The sequence below is a fragment of the Patagioenas fasciata genome, chromosome 7 (genome assembly GCF_037038585.1).
Source record: "Patagioenas fasciata isolate bPatFas1 chromosome 7, bPatFas1.hap1, whole genome shotgun sequence".
Lineage (NCBI taxonomy): Eukaryota > Metazoa > Chordata > Aves > Columbiformes > Columbidae > Patagioenas > Patagioenas fasciata.
This window is the reverse complement of record NC_092526.1, coordinates 4,804,014-4,825,922: the sequence shown is the minus strand read 5'-3', so window position 1 is coordinate 4,825,922 and position 21,909 is coordinate 4,804,014. Positions and strand designations below refer to the sequence as shown.

At 39.5% G+C, this 21,909-nt stretch overlaps 1 protein-coding gene and 1 long non-coding RNA gene across 3 annotated transcripts in view; one reads left to right on the top strand and one right to left on the bottom strand.

Annotated features, from left to right (window-relative positions):
* The window catches only part of ARHGAP15 (Rho GTPase activating protein 15), a 324,812-nt gene that overhangs the window by 295,560 nt on the left and 7,343 nt on the right, over positions 1 to 21,909 (top strand). For both annotated transcript variants that reach the window (XM_065840373.2, XM_071810688.1), the window contains exon 13: positions 5,732 to 5,837. In XM_065840373.2, the coding sequence (XP_065696445.1) occupies positions 5,732 to 5,837 (106 nt within the window). The remainder of the gene's footprint in view (positions 1 to 5,731; positions 5,838 to 21,909) is intronic.
* LOC139828391 (uncharacterized) overlaps positions 860 to 21,909 on the bottom strand; it is a 106,994-nt gene continuing 85,944 nt past the window's right edge. The window contains exons 3-4 of the long non-coding RNA XR_011739931.1: positions 7,736 to 7,843; positions 860 to 1,066 (exon numbers count right to left, since the gene is read on the bottom strand). This is a non-coding gene — a long non-coding RNA (uncharacterized lncRNA). The remainder of the gene's footprint in view (positions 1,067 to 7,735; positions 7,844 to 21,909) is intronic.

Here is a 21,909-nt window from a genome sequence, read left to right as displayed (position 1 = left end):
GATGCCGCTTTGTTATAATTAGGGCAGCAAATTTTGTTTTCTGCTCGGTACTCGCTGTTACATATTGCACGTAATGTATGGCACTGTTAAGGGAAAAAAATTGGAGTCAAAGTGCCTGGAAAGTTAGGTCTGCTCTGTAGCACTGTGAGATTGTTGACATCTGCCGAGGTTGGAGAGCTCAGTAAGCAGGAAATGGGGTGTCACTCTGAGTGGTAGTTTACCATTATCCTGGCATCCTAATGAAGTGTCTGCAGTGCACAGAGCTTCTGGATGGCATCTTAACGCACGGCTAAGCAAAAGCACTTCTCTCCTTGTCACTGTCATCCATCTGCCTGCACCCTACTGTAGCCAATGGGATGGAACCATGCTACAATGTGCTATAAGCCATTTAGAGTTGCACATTGCATAATCAGTCCCATCAAATATGTAAAAAAAAATGACTATTATTGGTTATTTCCCTCAAACTCCGGCACCTGGAGTTTGATACATTAAAGTTTAACTTTTTGTAAGTGCTGTTTTTTTTCCCATTAATTCCACATATATTTTTTGTTAAATGGAACTGAGTTTTGAACTCATTGTCTTGGGTCTTGCTAATGGATCGCAAAAGTTGTATGAATATTCATTGCAAACTCTGCTTTACATCACATAGGATGAATTTATCAATTGCCCGTATAGAGACATTTCATGCAATTCTCATTTTCTTTTGCAATATCTATTTCTGAGGCATGAATAAAAAGTAAAATCAATTTAGATCACAAATTGGTTATTTTCCTTATAGCAAACATTAGTTAGTTTGAATGCTGCTTATAGATTTTTTAAAAAAAAAAAAACAAGAAAATATTTTACAATGTATCTGTATGAAACAATTTCCACAGTGTACTGTAAGCGATTAAAATTGGGACTTTTATATTGTATACAGTGACATTAAAATATCCTGACATTAGAAGTGATGCTAATAATTTATCTATATACTTATAGGTAAAAAAATCTGTGTATTTTAGCCAGCATGACTTCCAGAATATGAAGACTTACCAAATGAAAGCAGAGTTTTGGGCAGCTGACGTCTCTGAAAAACAAAATCAAAGAAATGAAGCCAACAGAGCACTCTCTTTTAAGCAAGTTTCCATTCCCTGATAACACCAAAGCTATCAAGGGCTGGGGTTAGGCATTGTGTGACAGGGCAAGCTTCTAAAATGGGCGAGAGCAAGATGAATTGGCTAAGTCGGGTGTTTATTTATACAAACAAGAGGGCAGAACATAATTTAGTTGCATCAGGAATTTTTCACAGACATTAAAACTATAGCAAACATAACAGCGGGGATGCTTGCACAGCAGCACAGTGGGGAAGCTCACAGAGCGTCTGCCCACACTACGGCTGGCTGTAGCCAGCACCATAAGTCTCACAATTTCATTAGCACTCAAAAATCCACCTAACCCACTCAGTTCCGATTAAAAAAATAACTGAAAACACAAAATAAACAAACCCAAAAAAGCCCCAGACAAGACCTCTCTTTCTCTCTGCAGCCGAATCAGGCGCAAATTGTTGGAAAAACTCTTGGCAGGCAGATTTTTTTGCTGTAGCAACAGTGTGTGACGTTTTAACCACAGCAGAAATCTCATCCAAAAAGAAAACACCCCAACGAAACAAGGTGAGAAGAGCCACGTAAGAAAATCAGAGAAAACTACTCTTAAAACAACAGCAACAAAACGTAGATTAGGTGGCAGATCAATAGTTTGATATTTTATGCAGAATCGTAAATCACTGTTTTTTTCCAGCAGTTCAGCTGTGAGGCTCAACAGCATAAAAAGAAACCATGGCTCGTGATAAAATTAGGCATTAATGTGAGCCATAAATGCCATTTAACATTAAACATGCACAAGCCACTGAAATGCCTGGTAGGTGGAAATGGGCACTATAGTAAAACTATACAAAGTCAGTCAGACATGAATAATGCAGCAGGTCTGAGGAGGGTCACGGGTCAGACTCCAGTACCTTACAAAATAATGAATGCATGTCAGGTTAGAGACATACATCCCTTCCTAGCAAATGTGAGTTATTGGAGATAAACCTTGGACTTCCTGTTCTGAAACAAAGTGGCTTGTTGTAAACATGCATGTCCCTTTAAAATTAATGATTAAAAGAAAGATTCGGTGGGATTTGCTTAAGTATTCTTTATGGCCGCGAGTGCTAAAGGTTACTTTCTTCATTCATTTTTACCCAGCCACTGTTAATGTTACAGACACATCATGTTTTCTTCTGTGCTCAAATGTTTACCCAAAGCTCATTTACAAAAAAAAGCTTATATAATATTAAGTGGTTTCTTTTCAATGTGTTCTTCATTTAAATATAAACAAGGGAGCATCTCCACAGTTTGGCTCTGTTAAAGGAAGCCAGCCCCATTTTTAAAGACAGCAACACAAATTCTAAATAGGTGTTCTATGAAAATATCACACGGAAAACCATCTGTGATTGACTTTGGAGTATCTGGATCTGCTGAAATTTTCACCTGTATCTTCCATGTTTTGCCCCAAAAGTGCAAAAAGGATTAACTATTCTCTCATTCTTTATTTGAGATATGTCACTTTGCCTTCAGAAATCTTCACAGGGAAAAGAGAGTCAAACGTTCCCAAATGGGAATCTTTTCCCCAGATTTTCACCAATTTTCACAATAAAAAGAATATAATAAAAACAAATATTATTTCATTTCGTCAAAACTGGTCTACTTCATTTTCCAGGCTTAGCTGGAGTATTTAACAGCTGTTCTGTGTCTTCCTTCTTTTGCACGCTGTATTGCCAGGCTTCCTAATACAGTGCAAGAAGGGGGATGATGATACCTTCTCCACAACAATTTGCACAAAGAAAATCCTTCCTACTTAGGAATCTGAAATAGGAAAATTTCTAGGAAAGTGGGACTCAAGGCTTTACAGAAAGCAAGCAAATACATAGGTACTGCAAATGAAACATAAGATCTTGCATCTGATCTGTTAAATATTCCATCAACAAGGTCAAGAGTAAAGACAAGCCCAGCCACAAAAACTGAAGCGAGTAAGCTTTAATAAAAAAAATGAACAGTTTATCCTCTTCAGCTTCTCAAGTGGAAAAACAGATTCTTTTATACTAGAGGAAAATCAAACACGTACAGAGCATTTAAAAAAAACCACCAATATCAACCATTTTAATGAAAGAGTACCCAATATTTTCATGGAACTATAAAAGGGAGCTAGACTAAGTGTTATGGCAAAAAGCCTGGGCTCAGCAGCTTTGTGTGGGAAATGGTAAAATGTGACTGTGATTTATAATGAGAAAAGGTATCTACAACATACAATTTTCTACCTAGCTGCAAATAATAATTCATAGTGATGTCCCTTCCAGATAAAATACCTTTGCAATGTAGGACTCGTGGTAAAATGATCATGATAAATGTCAGACCAGTGCAGGTAACGGCTTTACAAACCATTAAGATTAGCTGGCTCTTTTTTTTTGATGATAACAGTAACCATGCTGTGACTCTATGTGGTAATAATATCTCAGTACTGATAAATGCCAGAGCCAGGCAGAGGTGTTTATCATTCCCAGTTCAGAAATGCTGACTAAAGTTACCCCATGTTGGCTGTTTTTTTCTTCTTGTACAACAGACTAACAATTAACAAATAGACCGACTCATAAAATAATTCTATGCAAAATTTCTATGTGCTTTAGCTCCTGCCTAAATATCTCTTCTCCTGTACTGATGACTTTGGTGCAGTAAGCCCTTAAACAAACCTTTCTACCCTTGCCTTTCTCACAATAAATGATTTCTTTGTAAATTAATACCGCTCTTTTTAGCTTATCTCTTTTACAAATACACCTTATAAGGAAGCACAGCCTCTGTAAAGCAGCTGTTTCTGCAGGGAAGCTGGTTACCAAGCCGGTATCTGTTAATCAACGCCGAGCAGAGGCACTTCCTTCCAGAGAGCGCGATGAAGTTTTACTGTACGACATTTCCTTGCAAGTATTTTGCAGTGGACAGTGAGCCTTTCCTTCCATTGAGACATCCCCAATATCAGTGTTTCACCTCCACTCAAGTCTACGGAATTCTCAGGAGAAAACAGAATTATTAAAAAATTAACTAGTTGAGAAGCTTTACTTGAGAAGCTGCAGACAGGACAATTTAAATATAACTTCCCTAGTAAGATCATAGCACGGACACGCACCAAGCAGCACAAGTAAAACGCCCACAGAATTTATATAGCTTCCTATGATAAATTCACTTCCGCAATTTTCATATCATTTGTAGCTTCAGTCATATTTCCACTGGACAGATCGTCCATGGGACAAAAATGAACAGTGCTAATGGCTTGTGGCAGAAAAACATCGAGGAGTGACTGGGTTGCAAGTCTGTGTTTTCAGAAGTTTCTCCATAGGTCAAACCAGAACAAGAGTAAAATACACAGAAAGCATATTCTCCATTTGTGTGTAACTTCCATATCCCTTTGAGCTCATCTTTCATATATAAAAAAATATTTAAATTATAAATTATATTTACATCTAAATCTGTGTATACGAAGTATTAATCTCAACAGGAATTAGGAATACGTGCTGAGGAAGGTATATTATCCTAGCAATTTTAATTTTTAAATTCAGTTTGATTGCAGGCAATTTTTGCTTGAAACTGTTTTTCTGGTGAAATGTTTGAGTCGAGACACTAATAACCATGTATGCTTATGCAGCACCTACCGCAACTGGGATTCGGTCCTGATTGAGATCTCTGGGTGCTAAGGCCATATGAATATTAAAAAGGAACGTATACGAAGAATGATAGGTGATAATTAAATCATAGCTGATAAGATCAGGAAAGTATTCTCAGGTTATCTAGGGCATGTAACATGCAAGATGTTTTCCCTACGTCAGACCTACTGGCACCTTATCTAATCTGTTCCTAAATGAAAGCACAGTTGTACATGACTTCACTTTAGTTGCAACATCTTAAACAAATTCATGAAAATATCTGTCAAACCTTTCCCATGAAACTATGAATCATCCATCATCAACAGGAAGGTATATCTGAACAAAAAGGACAGCAATGTTCTTATCACCTCAAAAGAGAGATTAAAGTCCTTAGTACTGCATTCTTCTAACTAATTTTAAGTTTGAAATACAAATCACTTCCTACAGAAATGGTAGCTGTGAGATGTTACAGGTATTAGAAAATAACTACACTGGAACTAGTTTCTCAAAATAATTGATCACCAGAAAGCATGAATAAAAAGAATAGCAAATAAATAAATAAATAAAAATTAAAAAACGAAAGAAAGAGAGAAAGAAAACAAGGACTACCTGGGAAGTGCATCCATGACAGAAACTGCATCATTGGACAAAGGTCATTCCAAAGTGCAATTCTCCCTAAAATGTGGTCCCCTACTCCTTGGGGTTACTTTCGTTTAGGATGATGGTCTAATAAAATAAATGACAAGCATAAGAATATAATTATATGAATCACAAATTTCTTCCTTAGGATCAAGAGAGAATTTTTAATCCTTGTAAATTATTCTTTCTCTCTACTAAGGTGACAGAAGGTATGATACATTCTGCTTTTAACCATGTATTAATGATGTTTTTTCTTGTTAAGGTATCAGATACAGTAGTGGGCAAAGTAATGTCCTGATACAGCACTCAAAGTTGTGATATGTAAATATATACCTATATATATATATTTTTAAATTATTCTTATTTTTTATTTTTCCTCCTTAGAAATCCAGGACAACGCCACTCGCATCAAATCCATAAGGAGCCTGGTAAAAAAGCTCCCGAAACCAAACTATGACACAATGAAAATCCTCTTTGAACACCTAAAGAAGTAAGTAGAACTGTAATAATAACCGGTCAATAATTTTAAAAGGAATTGGTGTGTGATGTCCAAATCCTACTGGAAATTTCATCCAAAATACCAAAGATGATTACATTCTTCGGCAAAACTAAGCATGATTTATGGTATCTATGTATATCCTATTCCTGCTCAAGAAATCAGTATATCTAAGCAAAGGCATGACTTCTTCTCTACTAGAAAACAGTTCTGTTTTCTTCAATACAGTCAGACACATGGGGATTACTATGGTACAGATATATTGAATTGGACAAGTGCAACATATTCCAGTATTGCAACTGTCCAGTTCAGTTTGACTTCTCCAACAACAGACCTGTGATCACCATATTTTCACCATCAAGTTCCCTGCCATTCAAACTCCTTTATTGAGGCTTGTAATGATAGAAGTAATTTCAATCAAGAAAATCCATTATGAGCTCTTGTACCCCACAAGAAAGCTTGTGACAACATCAAACATCTGAGAAATGCTGAGGAAAGATCCGGAAGTTCACTTTTTGTCTCCTAACGTTGCTGAGATACCACAGAGGCAGAAAAATTACACTGTGAGGCTCCACCTTATCATTCCTCTGTGGTTTCTGTGCTCATTGAGCTCCGTTTGCAAGACATGTCAGCCCACAAAGTCAACCCAGGTTCTATGGTTCACTTTGGGTTTTGTTCTCGTCTTTCGTGGCATTAACAGTAAAAATGTACATAGACCATGAGCTCGCTTGGAAATGGACCTGCAGCTGTTTGACTTGCAGAATAACCAGGCAGAAGTGGCAGACCTCAAGATGGGGACACATGAAGGGCAGGGTCCTGTTCCTCCCTTCGTGGCTGTCCTGCTGTTGGGACTAATGTGTTATTTTCTACAGGCACTTCTCAACCAAACTGCCCTTAAAATTGAAGGGAATAAGCAGAATGTAGGGCCCTTGTGCACAGAGGAGTTGCTATCCCAGGAATGCTATAATGACCCCAGTGAGGCAGTAATAAAGACTTCAAATAAAAGGCTACTCTGAGCTTATAATGAATGATGCCTTTATACTGATCTTTTCTGCTGTGTTCTCCTGGCATATACATGTAAGAGATGTAGATCCTTTATCTTGTTTTGCAGCTTCCAGTTGAAACTGCAAAATGAAGTCTGTGCATTCATGGGAATGTCCCCGTTTCACTAAGCATGGAAGGATTTTAAACAGCCCATAAAATGACTGAGTTTGGCCTTGCAGAAAAACAGTTTTCTAGGTATTCATCTGACGTACCATGTGTGCATATTCTCTCATTCAGTGGGTTATCTAGAGAAGGATGAAAATTTATTACTGTCAATGGAAGAATAATAAGGGAAATTATTTCCTGGGAAGAACCTGAGTGCAAGAAGTGGGTACAAGCTGTCAGCTCCAATATACCATATACAAAATTTACTGCACGATGTGTGGCATTGCTCCTAACCTGAAGAAGGTTTTCTTACCATGTCTTGGGAGAGAGCTATCAGGTATATACAATAAGTCTTTGCTCTCATAGTTAAATCACATGATTGAGACTCGGGAGATGCGGGTTCAGTTCTTGGCTTTGACCGGATGCTCTGGGTCACCTTGGGTAAATCACTTAATCTCTCTGTGTCTTGGTTCCTTGTTTACAAAATGATGATAATACTTCCTTTGTCTGCCTTGGCTTTTTAGAGCGTAATCTGTTGGGGACAGTGATAGTTTCCTGCTGTGCATGTGTAGAATAACTGTCAAAACTGGACCAAGACTTGTGGTTTTGGATAAAGGAAAACAAAAAAACCCACCACCCTAAAATACAGACAACAAAATACCAATACTTCATAATGCATATGTACGGAATACCAGGCTTAAGTCTATGGATACAGTAACATCTAAATAAGCACATGCTCTTACCTGGTTGTGTCTGCAGAAGGCATGGTGAAGATGGAGGTGTGCTTCCTCACGGAACGACTATTCCATAAGCTTCTATCCATTGACATGGAAGAAGCCGTAGAATAGACACTGAAAATACAAAAAAAACCCAGATAAAAACTGATATGTTCTCTTGAACCTGTCAATGTGAAAGAAAGAGGCCAGTCTGCACGACCTTGTGGCTCCATAAATGAGAATAAGGACGCTTACACACACTACTAGTAATTAAAAGATGTTTATATTATTTAAATATAGGCAATGTGTGGCTATTTAAATTAACCTAGGAAACAAGACTAGTTTGCAGAAGTTACATAAAGCAAAATTGTATCACTTTTAGGGATATTCTTCAGAAGAGGGGCATCAATGTGCATGATGCGCCAGCCTCATCAGTGAGTTGCACCTTCTGCCATCCTCTTCAGTCACAGAGCTTGCTCAGTGTAAATCATAGGATGTTCAAAAGTTTCTGATTAGTTGAAAAAAAATAAGTAAGCTGGTTTGATTAGAGGCATATTAATGCAATTTCTGTATTTGTTAGTGGAGACGGCTGCTCTTGCCCAATGTTGAGCTGAGCTTCAAGGGGTTTCTGATGGGGATCTAAAGCAATGTTTGGGGTTGCAGTACCTGTTCTTTTAAGCTTTTTGCATTTGATAGGGGAAAAAAAAAACCCCACACACATTTCCCCTGTTTACCTCTGCATGAAATCTATTCTACTACTCATAAGTGAAAGAAGCAAAATACGGGGCTGAACGGACACATCACATTGCTCTTGTCAGTCTAATACCATAACAAATTGTTTTATTAGAACTCATACTAAAAATAATTGAGCACAGCTACTATTAGGTTATTCATACTTCTTCCTGAGGATGAGTATATCAAACAAATACACTTTACATATGAAAGAAACAACAAAACCCAACCTGAGTAGGGATTTTCCCAAATAAAGGGCTACAGAAAACAGCCTACTTGAAAATGCTTAAAGAACATTTACTTGCTACATATAGCCCATATATTGCTGTCTCATACATTTGTCAATACAGCCCCAAGGTCCCCAGGTCTCCTTTCTTTCCTGTTGTTCATTTACAGGGGAATTTCATTCCCAAACAGAGTGAAATTTCACTCCCAAACAGAGTCTCGGGTACCAGATAAAACCGATATACCTTTCTGGCCCTGTTTTGCAGGCAGACATGGGACATGAAATGATGCAGAGATCTTGTATTGGCTCTCTGCACAAACATGAACAGAGAGCAACCAAACCCCACCTGACAAATCATTATTTTTAGACAATAATTTACTCACAAAACTATAATTCAAGCAAAGCAGAAGGAACATTTCACTCTTAAGGATCCCACAGTATTTTATGATTGGTATCTAACCTGCTTCCAAAGCAGCATCTTTGAGGCAGCCAATACGCACCTATTGGGAAACTGAGGCACAAGAAGTTTGAATGGCTTAAAGACTGAGCCTAAGCCAGCAATGCAATCTAAAAATCTAGAGTTTGTGGGGCTTTGAGGGGGTTGTTTTTGCACAGGCGCTTCTGCAGCAACTGCAAAATAGTCTTTCCACCCTAATACAAGAGGCAGGAGGGGAGAGGAGCACCCGGCTGGGTCCTCATGCTCCGAGCTGGCGAGGGCGGACACAGCTCTGCTCCAGAAGCTGTGTGCCTGCATTATCCAGCACTGTGCCTGAGCTAATAAGCTGTGCTTATTAATGTTAAATTAATGAATCTCAGCCTGCTCTGCTTATTAGGTTGAGCTCCGTGCCACCGCAAGGCAGCTCTGCGGCTCCCAGACCCGAGCTGTCTCACATCTGACCAGGCTGGAGCACAGGGCAGCCAAGCTCCAGTTCATCTCTACCCATCCATGTAGACACCCCCGCGAAGAGATATATTACAGACAAAACCCCCCCTTCTCCTTGCTTATTATTTTCCCTCACAACGGCAGGATAATACGTGTTATTTACAAAAGTATAAAGCGGATGTTGAAATAATTAAAAGGGAAGACAGGGGCCAGCCTGATGCTTCCATCCCTCTCCCTTACGTGGAAAGCGCTGAACCCAGATGCCCAACTGTGGAAGATATTCTTCCAGCAGCAGCATCTGCCTCCTTGGCAGGCACTTCAGGCAAGTTGTCTGGGGAGCTCTGCAGTTGCCTCTTGGTTTATCACGTGGATCTGTTACTGTGGCCTCTCTGGCTGCCTTGTCCGGGCAGAAGCCAATTCCTTTTGATTCACCTTTGAATCCAAGAAGCTCTATGTTTTTGCTCCATTTTTCCTGTATTACACGTACATTTTCAGATGCCGTCCAGGTTTGCTGCTCTTTCAGAGAGAAAATGATGCTTTCTTTTCCGACTGCCTTTCCCCCTGCCCAAATGCTTCACTCTTACTAGAAAATTTTCGCATCAATTTCACTGGAAATAAGCTCCTCCGCTACAGCAGAACCTTTTTAACTAAACCAAACCCACTAATATTAATATATTACCTAACGAACGTCGTAAGTATTACAAGATTCATGCTTTAGTTGTTTTGAAAAATAACCTTCCCTTGTGTCCATAGCTCTATGAACAGAAAACAGCACTGACAAACAAAACACACAGACACCCCCCAAACCTCGTAACATGTGGTAGCTGCATTCTGAAGAGCACAGGCTTATTGCACACTACATGGAACTAAACAGACTTATTTCTACCTCTTAAAGATTAAATAAAAAGAGGAAAAAGCATGCATAGAGAGAAGCCCACAGTAGCCTGCACACCAGGACATGATGACAATGTGATGACAAGTCCAGCAGCAGTACCCAGAAATCTGAGGGGAAATCAGAAAATAAAGTCAAAGTATGGTAGCTAGTAATAGTTAGCAGGGGATGTCTGCAAACTTTTCTTTTCTATAAAGTTGGTGGAGGAAAGATGTAGCAAACATATGTGATTTTCTCTTACTAAACTATGTGTCATATCAGCAGTTTCAGGCAGGCTTACATATTAAATCCAGGCTCAGGAAAACCTCTTTTTTTTTTTCACACAGTAGAAGAATAGATTACGTTAAGAACTGTACAAGCCTTCTATTAAGGAAAAGAGAAGGAAAAAAAATAGGTTAAAGTTATTTAAAAGAAAAAGCAGTCCCCGGAATGGAAGGATTATACAAAAAATTTCTGTTTGGGAAACCTCAGAGAACTTGTGGGAGAGCTGCAACCCAAAGTGTGGGATGGGCATTTAAATTTTGCTTCAAGAAAAATGCCCAGATTCAGGAATATGCAGAAGCACAGAAGTTCTGAGCTGAAGGCAGAAGAAAGAATGACTGTTGAAATTATTTCCCAAATCAAGACCTTTCTTTATAATTGGGCAACTCATGAGCAGCTCTTGCTCTTCAGCTTTGTTCCTACAAGCTTGGGGAGCTGCTACTGGAAATGTGAGGAAGAGGAAGAGAAGAGCAAGTAGGTGACCGGCCAGGAGCACAACACACTCAGGCATCCCTGACTAAAATTTTAAGATCTACATGAAGTGAATTAATCATTTTGTAGCTTGAGAAGGGCAAATGGATATCAAGACATGCTCTCGCACACGTGCTTTTCTCTGTTCCAGCTATAGAAGTGTTTTAGAGAGGAGCTGGAGCAACGCCAACACTTGTCCCATTTACTGTGGCTTCCCAGGGCTCCTTTTTGAGGGAAGGAGAAGAGTTAAAGCCGTTTCTCTCTGCTAAGCATACATTGGTCTTCTAAACTCTTCCCTTGTAAATTAGTAGACACAAGAAAACGTGCGCCATGCACATGTGTGCACAAGACAGAAGTAATAATAGATTTTTGGATTAAAGGCAAAAAATAAATCCAGTCTTCCAGAAGCACCTTTAAGCAGTTTTATTTTATCTACTTGGGGGTGGGGGCGATCTGCTACTGAGGTTTTTGCAGTCATGCCCTGTCCTCCTTTTAGTGGGATAAGAGAGTTTGCAAAGCTCACCTCTTCCCTAAAGAATAACTTACAGCCTGGTGGTTTTAATGAGAACAATGACAAGTAATTAAAACCACGTTTTTACCTGTGTTTCCACATACCTCCTATTTCCACAACCATATTTAAAAATATAAACCCTGATTTTCATAACAATCGGGCAAATAATTACACTTGGTACTTTTCAATGTCACTAAGCTTCAAAATGGACTGAACTGGTGTATCAGCAAATAACAGAACGATAAAAATAATTAACATAGTTTTAATTTAAATATTTATGATGATACAGTTGACTCTGTGGCTGTACCATTGTGCTAGGTGCAGTACACAAATTCAGAGAGATAGAGCCCCTGTTTCAAAGAGCTCCTATTGTTCATCCCACATTACTCAATATCAAACCATCTCAAAAAAAAAAAAAAAGCTTTTCAAACATTAATTAAATCTCATAACTTCCTTTTTCAGGTCAGTAAGTTTTATTATCCTAGTTGTGTAGATGGAGAAAGTGAGGAATGACAAGGGTAGGGCACTTGCCCATGATGACACAGAGAACAATTCTCACTTCTACTCTCCCATTACTTTCCAGTCCCCCCAACCCCGAGCCCCCCGCGCCTTTGAAGGCTCATCCATGTGCATATAGATGCTGTGGGTGCACGTGTACATATGGCCAGCACATCCCAGGGAAGGCCAGTTACCGCTAAGTAACTCTTTGGTTAATCAAGACCATGTGAGAGCCCTGGTTCTGGTTTGCACTCACATAAGCTTTAATAAAATATCACTGGCGGAGTTAATTTATGTGATTTTGTAACCTCCTAATATTGCTTGGGGTTAGCGTTCTTTTCAACTCGAATGTTTTTTGTTGGTGAAAATTAAGAATGCTCAATTAATTACAAAACGGTTCTTTCCTCCCTCCCCCTTTTTTTTTTCCTATTTTAGGAGATTAGGCCCTAACACATTATGTCCAGGATCAGATCATAAAAAGCCTAAATTGCAATGCTTTTCATTTTTCTGACTACAGATATGGGATTTTTCTCAGAACAAGGCTGTAAAATAAATAATAGGCATGAAGTTTCTTAAGATATTCATTGGAACTTAAAAACAAACCAAGAAAGACTTTAATGCCAAAATGTCAGTGTTCTGTGCAAAATAATTAATATAACACAATGGGATCTATTCTACTATCGATTGAAAGGGAATTTATGCAGGTAATTCATTAAAGCTAGTGGGAGTTTGGCATGTAAATTCCCCGGCACTTTGATTTGAAAACAGACCCTGATGATTTTTTGTTTAATAAGCTATAAAATACATGCTTTTCAGTAGCAAATATATAAAAAGACAAAATGAATTTCTGAACAGCGAGGGCAATGGACACCCCTGCTCTGTGAGACTTCTGAAATGACATTAGATCAAATCATTTTTCACACATTACAAAAGATGCAACGATCATTTCAATCACCATGTGAAGAGAATCGATACATTTTTTGCTTCCAGAGAATGATATTTTACATTCCAACGTTTGCAGGTTATCACCTTCGTACATCTCTCTTTGTGGTCAAGTGCATGATTAGGACTTCTGACAGGGTATTGGCCATTTTCTTATAAAGAACTACAAATTCTTGTAAATAAAAAAACCATCTGAAAAAAAAAATGAAGAGCAAATCTGTGGACTGGAATGCACCCTACTTGTAATGGGAACAAAAAGCTGGCAATGAAATATAAACCTAAATCACAGCAGAATGACCTACTTTAAGGCATTTGCCAAAGAGACAGTGTTTTAGACAGCTCCTCTGAAGTAGCGTCTTTATGTCTATGCCATCTGCAGATTTATTATTGTGCTTTAAGAGAAAAAAAGGGAAAGAAAAAAAAAAGGAAAGAAAAACCTACAGTATGCCTGAACAAAACTCAGCTTCATCTATAGGAAAGATTCCAGTACTGTGGGCACCACACCCACACCTACTGATGTGGTCCAAGTTTTTTCTTTAGAGGCACCTAATTAAGAAACCCTGACTCATTTACATGGATACGTTTGATCTAAATTACACTCCAAACCACACCAAATTAGGAGCATCTGTGAATGCGAAGTGTTTGTTCCCAGTGACTGGTAGAATAGGGCCAGTTCTGGACGGCACATGTTCAAGTGACGAAAAATATTTCAGATGTAACATACTTCTGAGACCCACTTTTCCACTAATAATTCATAATGAGTTAAACCAGTATCTCTGCCCAAACAATTATTTCAGGCTGTGAAAAAAATGTCATTTTACTTTTAAAAGGAAGGAGGAGGAAAAAGAGGGGTAGACAACCACCCTAGTTTGGTTGTTGTCCCTGGTAAAGGTCCTTAACACCACTATCAGCTGCAATTTAAATCTGTGCAGTTCACTTATTATCAGATATACATTACTCCTGAAGCGAAGACTAAAGGGAAATATCTATGCATTATTAGTTGCTGTTTGCAGGCAAGACCTTCTAACCTAATGTATGGTCTCTGTCTTTAACCCACTGCGCCAGCTTTGCGAACGACTCCAAGCGAAGAGGAGGGTCTCAGTACCCTATGCACTGGATAACATGAAAAAGTCATGACCACCAGATTTGAGAGTGGTCCTTCCTTCTGGGCTGTGTTGCTGGTGCTATCTGACTGTGCCTGTTTGGGACAAGGCCACAACGTATAAAAATGGGTCCTGCAGCAATTAGAGAACTTTAATCTCATTTTCCCACCTCCTGGACAGAGGGAGTAGGGGAGGTTGCAGAAGCCACTGCTGCTGCTTTGCTGCCTTACAGTCTAAACTGACAAACTAAAAAAAAATAGCCTTATTTTGCTCTAATTTAAGACATAGGAGCAACCCAAGCACTGGGGAGTGCAAATCCAAATTCCATGCTGGGTTTGCAATTCCCAGTCCGCTAGCGCAATTTGGCATAACCTTCGGATTTGGCCCATAGTGTTTGGCAGCCACCTTTTATTCTTCCCATCTTTTATACTTTGTGAATAGTCTAAGTTACATAATACCAGTGACAATTTGTTTATGGCAAGCATTAGAGTCACTGTTTTATGATTACATTCAAACTGTAAGCCACATTTTGACATCTAAGGATCATCTTGCATTCTCATGTATTATATACAATGAAGGTTTGTGTTCCAGTAAGGGGAGGGGGAAGGAACTTTATAAATAACATGACTCCTTTTGTCTGAAGAGATTTTACTACATTTGTCTGATCTACTGTTTTTGCAGTAGCTAGAATATAATTTGAATATATTAATATTTTCAGCAACTGTGCTCAGGGAGCCCAGTTAATAACTTATGCATGGATATATAGATACACTTCAGACAGAGGTAATGTTTTTAGCCCTTATGTTGGTAATACTTAGAAACACACAATGAAAGAGCCTGTTCTTTCCTCCTCTTTGTTGTGGGCATGCATTGTGATGGTATGGAGCCAGTGTTCTTTCTGTTGTCTACACAGCCTGGATTCAATAAGCAGTTATATATGCATATTATGACAATGTGGTCAAGGAAACCAGATTTTTTTACTATACCTTCATGTGCCTGTACAGTATAAAATCTGGTATTTATTTTTCTTGTCCTCATTCAATATGTTAACAAAATCATAATTTGATACAGGTTATGTTCACTTTATAATTAAAATTATAGAGTTAGATGAAAATACAGCAAGATGTTGCTGAATGGAAAATATTTATCTTTTTGTACATTACGCATTATGGTGCAATGTAAAAAATCATAAATCTGCGGAGCACCTAACTCCAGCCAAATGTACGACAATTTGCCTCCTCCCCTGGTCCACGAGATACAACCAGTTACCTCCTCTAAGCTGAGGGTTTCTACAACTGTCTCAGCCCCACCACTGGATGACATTGCCACATCCTCTCCAGAGCTTTGCTGTGGTCTTCTGAAAGAAGACTCTTTGCCACGAACATGAGCCAAGAAAAAGGGAATTCTGAACAGTTCTGTATTTTTTACAGATCAAACCAAATCCTTCTCCTGTAGCCGTCCTAGCACCTTCATGGACAAGGTGCAAATCTTTCGCACCAGCTGTGTCCTTTGCATCAGCACCAGCCTAACCCTCACCAAACCACCTCAGGATATCACTTAATCTGCCTTGAAACTGTTCCCACATCCCAGGTCATTGCCATCCCCACTACCAAGCCCAGGCCTTCACCAAACACTATCAGCCATCTTGGAGACCCCAGTAGAGTAGAGCATATTGGACAGCCCTACTGTGTATGGAAGCTTTCCAGCTGGTAAAGTTCACAGTGAACGTTGGTTTGTCCATATTCAAACTTTCAGTAGAGCTGCGGCAATATTAGTAGCAGGCAACTTAGGACCATCTCCTAGGATAACTGCCTTGTTTGCATATCTGGATAACTGTTTCATAAAAATGTCATAAAAAAGAATGAGTTTTCCGTTCCTTTAGCGCATCTACCCCATGGAAGTCATTGCAACTGCTATGTACTAAGTGTCAGCCTCAAGATTCCTATCTCAGGATAAATTTCAAAGCTTGGTGAATATAATCATGCTTTGAATCCCACCTGACCACTATGGTGAGGAACTGCTTAACATTTCTCTTGTACATGTTAACAGGTTTCCATGTTACTCTTCATATTAAATTATGTTTATACAGCTTCGCATCCTGAAACTACAGTACGTGCTTCCTAAGGAGGCACTTTCTCAGCTTGTAAACCCATTTGTAACCATTCAGTTAAGGTCAGACACTTTCTGCTGCAGGAGAAGATCCATGCAGCACCGACAAAACAATAACGTCCTGAATTTTGTCTTATCTGAGTGCCTGACAACACAGTGTCAGTGGTCTCAAGACTAGGACAAAAATAACTTGCAAGGTACTTCAGCTTCATGTCCAAGAACAGCATGCCCACACATAATGCCAACAAGCAAAGCTATGCAGGGACAGACCCATTTGGCAGTAGGCACTCTCAGAAATGCTCCTCTGCAACTCGGTGCACTGAGGCATTTTACTGAGTTAAGCTATGACAGAGAGGTTTGATGTCCTAGAAGCTGCTGAATGAGTGAGCTGTCCCAAGACTGATGAGTATGCCTTGATATCTACAGCAAGATTGTACCTGTTCCTAAATCCTTCAATGTCTGTTGAACATGATTTGGGTTAGGAGGTCTAAGAGATGCCTGTATGTCTTCTCAATAGTCTTCCTAACTCTGTGGGTTTTGACCAGGGTCAGACAAAAGTAGATATTGGCAAGTCTGGTCTCTTGAAGTGAACAGTGTTTTGTATAAGAGCTTCAAAGGTGAAAGAAAAACAACTACTGAGAGAGTTAGGGTTGCTTGTATAGAGAATGAAGACTTTTGTAAAGTGTCTAAGGCAGTTAGACCACAGTCATCTGAGACCAGTACATGTGTGAATGGATACTTGACTTCAAAACGAACTAATGAGAAAATCCAAAGCTAGTTTAAAGCTAGGAAAAATACTGCAGAACTTGCAGTACTACAAAGGGTGTATCTTTGGAAGATACAGTATTACAAAGGGTGTATCTTAGGAAGATGCAGTACTACGAAGGTTGTATCTTAGGAAGATGCAGTACTACAAAGGGTGTATCTTAGGAAGATGCAGTACTACGAAGGTTGTATCTTTGGAAGATGCAGTACTAGGAAGGGTGTATTTTTGGAAGATACAGTATTACAAAGGGTGTATCTTTGGAAGATACAGTACTATGAAGGTTGTATCTTAGGAAGATGCAGTACTACAAAGGTTGTATCTTAGGAAGATGCAGTACTACAAAGGGTGTATCTTAGGAAGACAAAATATATGGAAAATTCTCCACTCCAGGCAGTTCGTGCATTTAGTGCAATGGACTATACACGTGCACAAAAAATAAACATCAAGCTAAGGTGAGTGGACAAGACAGACAAAGTGTAAGTAGAAAAGACAATGCTGACATAGTAAATTCATTGCTCAAGGGCAAGTAAAATGTAAATAAGTTTAAAGAAATCAAAGACTCATGGCACATACTCACTAGTGCATTTAAGAGATACATTCATCCTACTCATGTTCAATATCAGGGCTGAAACAATCGTGATGCTGGGAGGCATGTTAAAGCATCTTTCAAATCTGATACAAATGCAGTACATATATCCCGCAATAGTAGCTTGTGGAGAGTTCAGAACTGAACCTGAAAGAGTAGGAATCCTGGTTGAGGTCAGATCCCATATAAAATCATCTCCGTTGGGCAGAGCACTGCAAAAAGACTTCCATTTTAAACACGAGATGGTGATAATACAGGTTTAAATGATGGAGATTTTATATAGAGGACAACTAATAGACCTATATTTAGAAGTTTTTCATTATTTAAAAAGATTGGAAACAAATCAATTTAAGAAGTAGTTACACACATAGGAGCTCACAGAAAAGGAAAACTTTGGCATGAGTTTGTTATCCCATTTTCGTGGAATTCTTTGACACATTCTCTGATTTCAACATCAAAAATTACTGGTTGTCTGACAAAACTGAATAATTTAATCATGTGTTGTTTAGCAAAACCAGGTTTTTCACGAGGAGCTCTAAACTCCCTAGCAAAGCTGCATTTCTGAGCAGGTTGTCTAAAATTCAGCATCCCAGGCTGAAATTCCAGCCAATTGCCACTTTAGGGCTTCAAGTCAGAAAGCAAACCTGTCACATCCAGGGCCGAGTTATTTGCTGTCAACTGGATTATCATAGTACAAAAGGGCTGTAATTGAAGGCTGCAAGAGGTTACAGATTGAACATAGTCAAAAGCAGTAATTTCACTTCATAAAAGTAGATATCACCCAAAATGAGAAAAGTTAAGCTTATATAAGGTGAAATTCCGACTCCATTCTGGCTCCCAGTAGCTGGGAGTTTTGTCAATAATTTTAACAGTAATCAGAACTTCACTCACTGTCAAAAGAAATGCTGCGAAGGGTGTGATGAAGGGAAAGTTGAAATAACTGTTAACTTGAGGCTTCCAAAATACACTTTCTGAGCACGGACTGCTGTGTAACTCATTGTTTTCCTGAGGCAGCAATGCAGTCAGCCCTTCTGGGGACCGAGGGGATAAAACCGTGCTAGTCGAGAGCATCTGGGATGCGCGATGAGGATTTTCCTGCCGTAACTGCTGAAGTTCCCATTGTTCATTATCCTGTGGGCCATGATGGAACATAAGCATAGTGGGGTATATTATAGTTTGTAAGAAGACATTTCAAAAAGATGAAACATGACTGAGCATCAGTGCCAGTGCTGACACTCATCCACCTGAGCTGCTCTTTTGAGATATGGGTAGATATGATTGATTGGAAGAAAGGGTATAATAGTGGCTGGCAGGGGCACTAAATTTATCAGGAGGAGGAGAATTATATTATAATGCTGACTATCATCATCTATTTTTCTTACCAGTAAATCTGAACTAAAGAATGTGATTTACATCTGGGAACAAGGCTCCATAGGGTGTCCTGTGTGCTTTCCATCTACCCTCTGCTTTGGGTGTGTTGTAGAAGGGTGGCTTCTTTCACGGAGTTAAAAACCAGCTGGGTTACCATCAGAACTGGTGGCTCCGTGGTTTTTTGCCAAGTACTTTTTGTTTGTCCATCACTAAGCTCGTCAGAGCCTCAGTGTGCCCATCAGAAAAAAAAAGAGCTGTTAATAACATTATTCCACCTTTATTAAGAGCCTTCAGCTTTATGGAGGAATACCAAATATTATTAAGACAAAGACAAGAGGATAATAAGGAAACACGGTTTTTCCTCTGCTGACCTAGTTTCTAACCTCACTTTAAAATCTTCCGTTGATTTTAATTACGCTTAATCTAAAGCTAAGCTCACAAAGCTAGCAAACTTACCGACTGCTTTTAAGTGAATTTTCTCGCCTGTCAGAGCTCCTCAAGCTTTCTGCGCCACAGTTAGAAGTTTATTTCCAGCCCAGAGAGAAAGTTGAGGCAGCTCTCTACCCATAGGAAGCACCCAGTACCGAGATTGTCCGAGGCGCTGGTTTAAATGCTACCTTGCTCAAGCCGAGCCTGTGTACAGCACTTTTCACAGAAACGATTGCTGTCCTTTTCTCATCAGCGGTAGCCAGAGGCAGTAATAAGGGTGAAGGATATCTATCATGAAAAGTCCAGTGTCAATGTGTTCCCCCAATTTATTTACTGACCTTCAATGCAACAGCCATACTCCTGACCCTCATGAGATGAAGCCTAAGGGGAAATGGCACTGAGCACCAATTCCATATCCTGTTGTTCTGTGGTCTAAATTAAGTGCTAATTAATTACCACTGGCATCTTTGGCATTGCCTGTCAAATTGGATTTAGGATATCCTTTTGCTGTTTAAACAAATAGCCCTACATCTAAAGCTAAAATCCCAAGTGTTAGCATTTTCTTTACTTTTAAATTTTTATTTGAAAATTCAGCAAGCACGTCCGTGGACTTTGCAGGTAGAATTCAAATAAAAGAAACAGGAATTGATATTGTCAATTTTGATTAATAGTGCTTCATTAATAAACATCCTGTTATTCAGTTTCCACCTGCAGTTGCTGATGTTGCCTGGAATCAATTAACTCATATAATTTGATTTATTTTACAAAGACATTTTTGGATGTGCTGTGCTGATGATAAAGGTTCTATATTTACAATTCTTCATTTAAGGGAGATTGTTACTAACTGATTTTTATTTTTAATGTTACAAGGAAATGTAGCTCCAGGCATTCTTGAACAAAAATATTTAAGCAATTTAAAAAGTTAAAGCTTTATTCATGTAAAACTATCTGTTGCCTTCTGAGCCACACAGACCACAAAAGCATACAGATCCAGCACCTCTGACAGGTTGGTCTTTATAATAAACTAGTTGTTCAGCAGCAAAAAGAAATAATCAGAAATAGAATTTTAAAAAAGAAAAATCACAGCAGAAGTTCCACCACAAGCCAAAAACATAGCTGAGGGGTCTATGTGTTATATCTCTGTCTGAACATATATTATTCTATTTACTCTCACTCTGCCTTTATCACTCTACTATCAAAACACCTCTAAGAAGAACATTAGCATCTGCCTAACATCTGTCACGGGTGGTTTTGTTCTCTCCCATCCTCTCCCCAAGGAGAGACTCGTGCTTGCAGTGGTCGCGTGGCTTTTGAAGAGGGGTTCGCTGTCGTGTGAGAAATATATATATGTGCTGCTACGGGGCTGTTAGAGAGGGCAAAAATGAATGCCTTGTGCGCAGAGCTGCCGACAAAGGAGCCTGAGATGCTCCTTAAAGAACTTCAGCTGGCTCCTACCAAGTGGCCGTATCCGAACCGGCAAACTTCAGGCTCAATAGTGACTCGCACTGTGATGACTTGGACAGGTCAGGATTCCCCCTCTCTCCAGTCTTCTGAGCATTAGTCCAAACCACTTTGCACTCAGACACACACACACACACACACAAAATTAAAAACCAAGCCAAAGCAGGAGTACAGAATGCTGGTTGTCAGTAAATGGAAGAACTTAGCAGGTCACTCGGGGCAGTTTTCCATAAAGGACACATGGAACTTTTGCAGTAATAGGGGACATTTTGTGAAAATGGTTTGAATTTCTTAGACAGAACATGGTTTTGGGGAGTGGGACCTGAGCCTCTGCCCACATCAGGGTCTTCAGTAAAGCCACCATAGTGTGAAGATGATTTCCTGCCCTTGCTGGCCATGCCATGCCGGGACACTGGTGTTCACCCTCTGCCTTTGAAGCTCATCTAACCCATGGCCAGAAAACAGAAACGATCCCAAGGCCGAGATGCAGGTACCACATTAGCCTGTCCTCTTCATGTGCCCACAGGTGGGAGCAGAGGCAGCAGCACAGCTCCCATCCTGCAGAACAAGCAGGACTTTTCCAAAGCACATTCTTGAACACAGACCCTATAGAGCTCTGAATCCCTTTAGGTATCTAAATGCACTTTTACATCGTGGCCTCAGTCACATGGAAAATCAAGACTTTCTCCACTAGACGGGCGCTATGTGAGGTGCGTGCAAAGGCAAGAGCACATACACTCTTCAGAAAGCAGGTCCTACAGGTAGCAAAGTTCACCCGGTGGTGAAAAGATTTTTATTTCGAACTGTTCCCTTATTAAACCAGGGTAAGCCAGAATAAACGCCTTTCCTCAGCTTTTTTGGAGTCCATTCAGCCAACTGTGAACTGGTGTTCAGAGTTAGTTTAGTTATTATTTTCATTTAGGGCTAGACTCCAAGGCAGTTCATCCAGGGAAGGGCTCG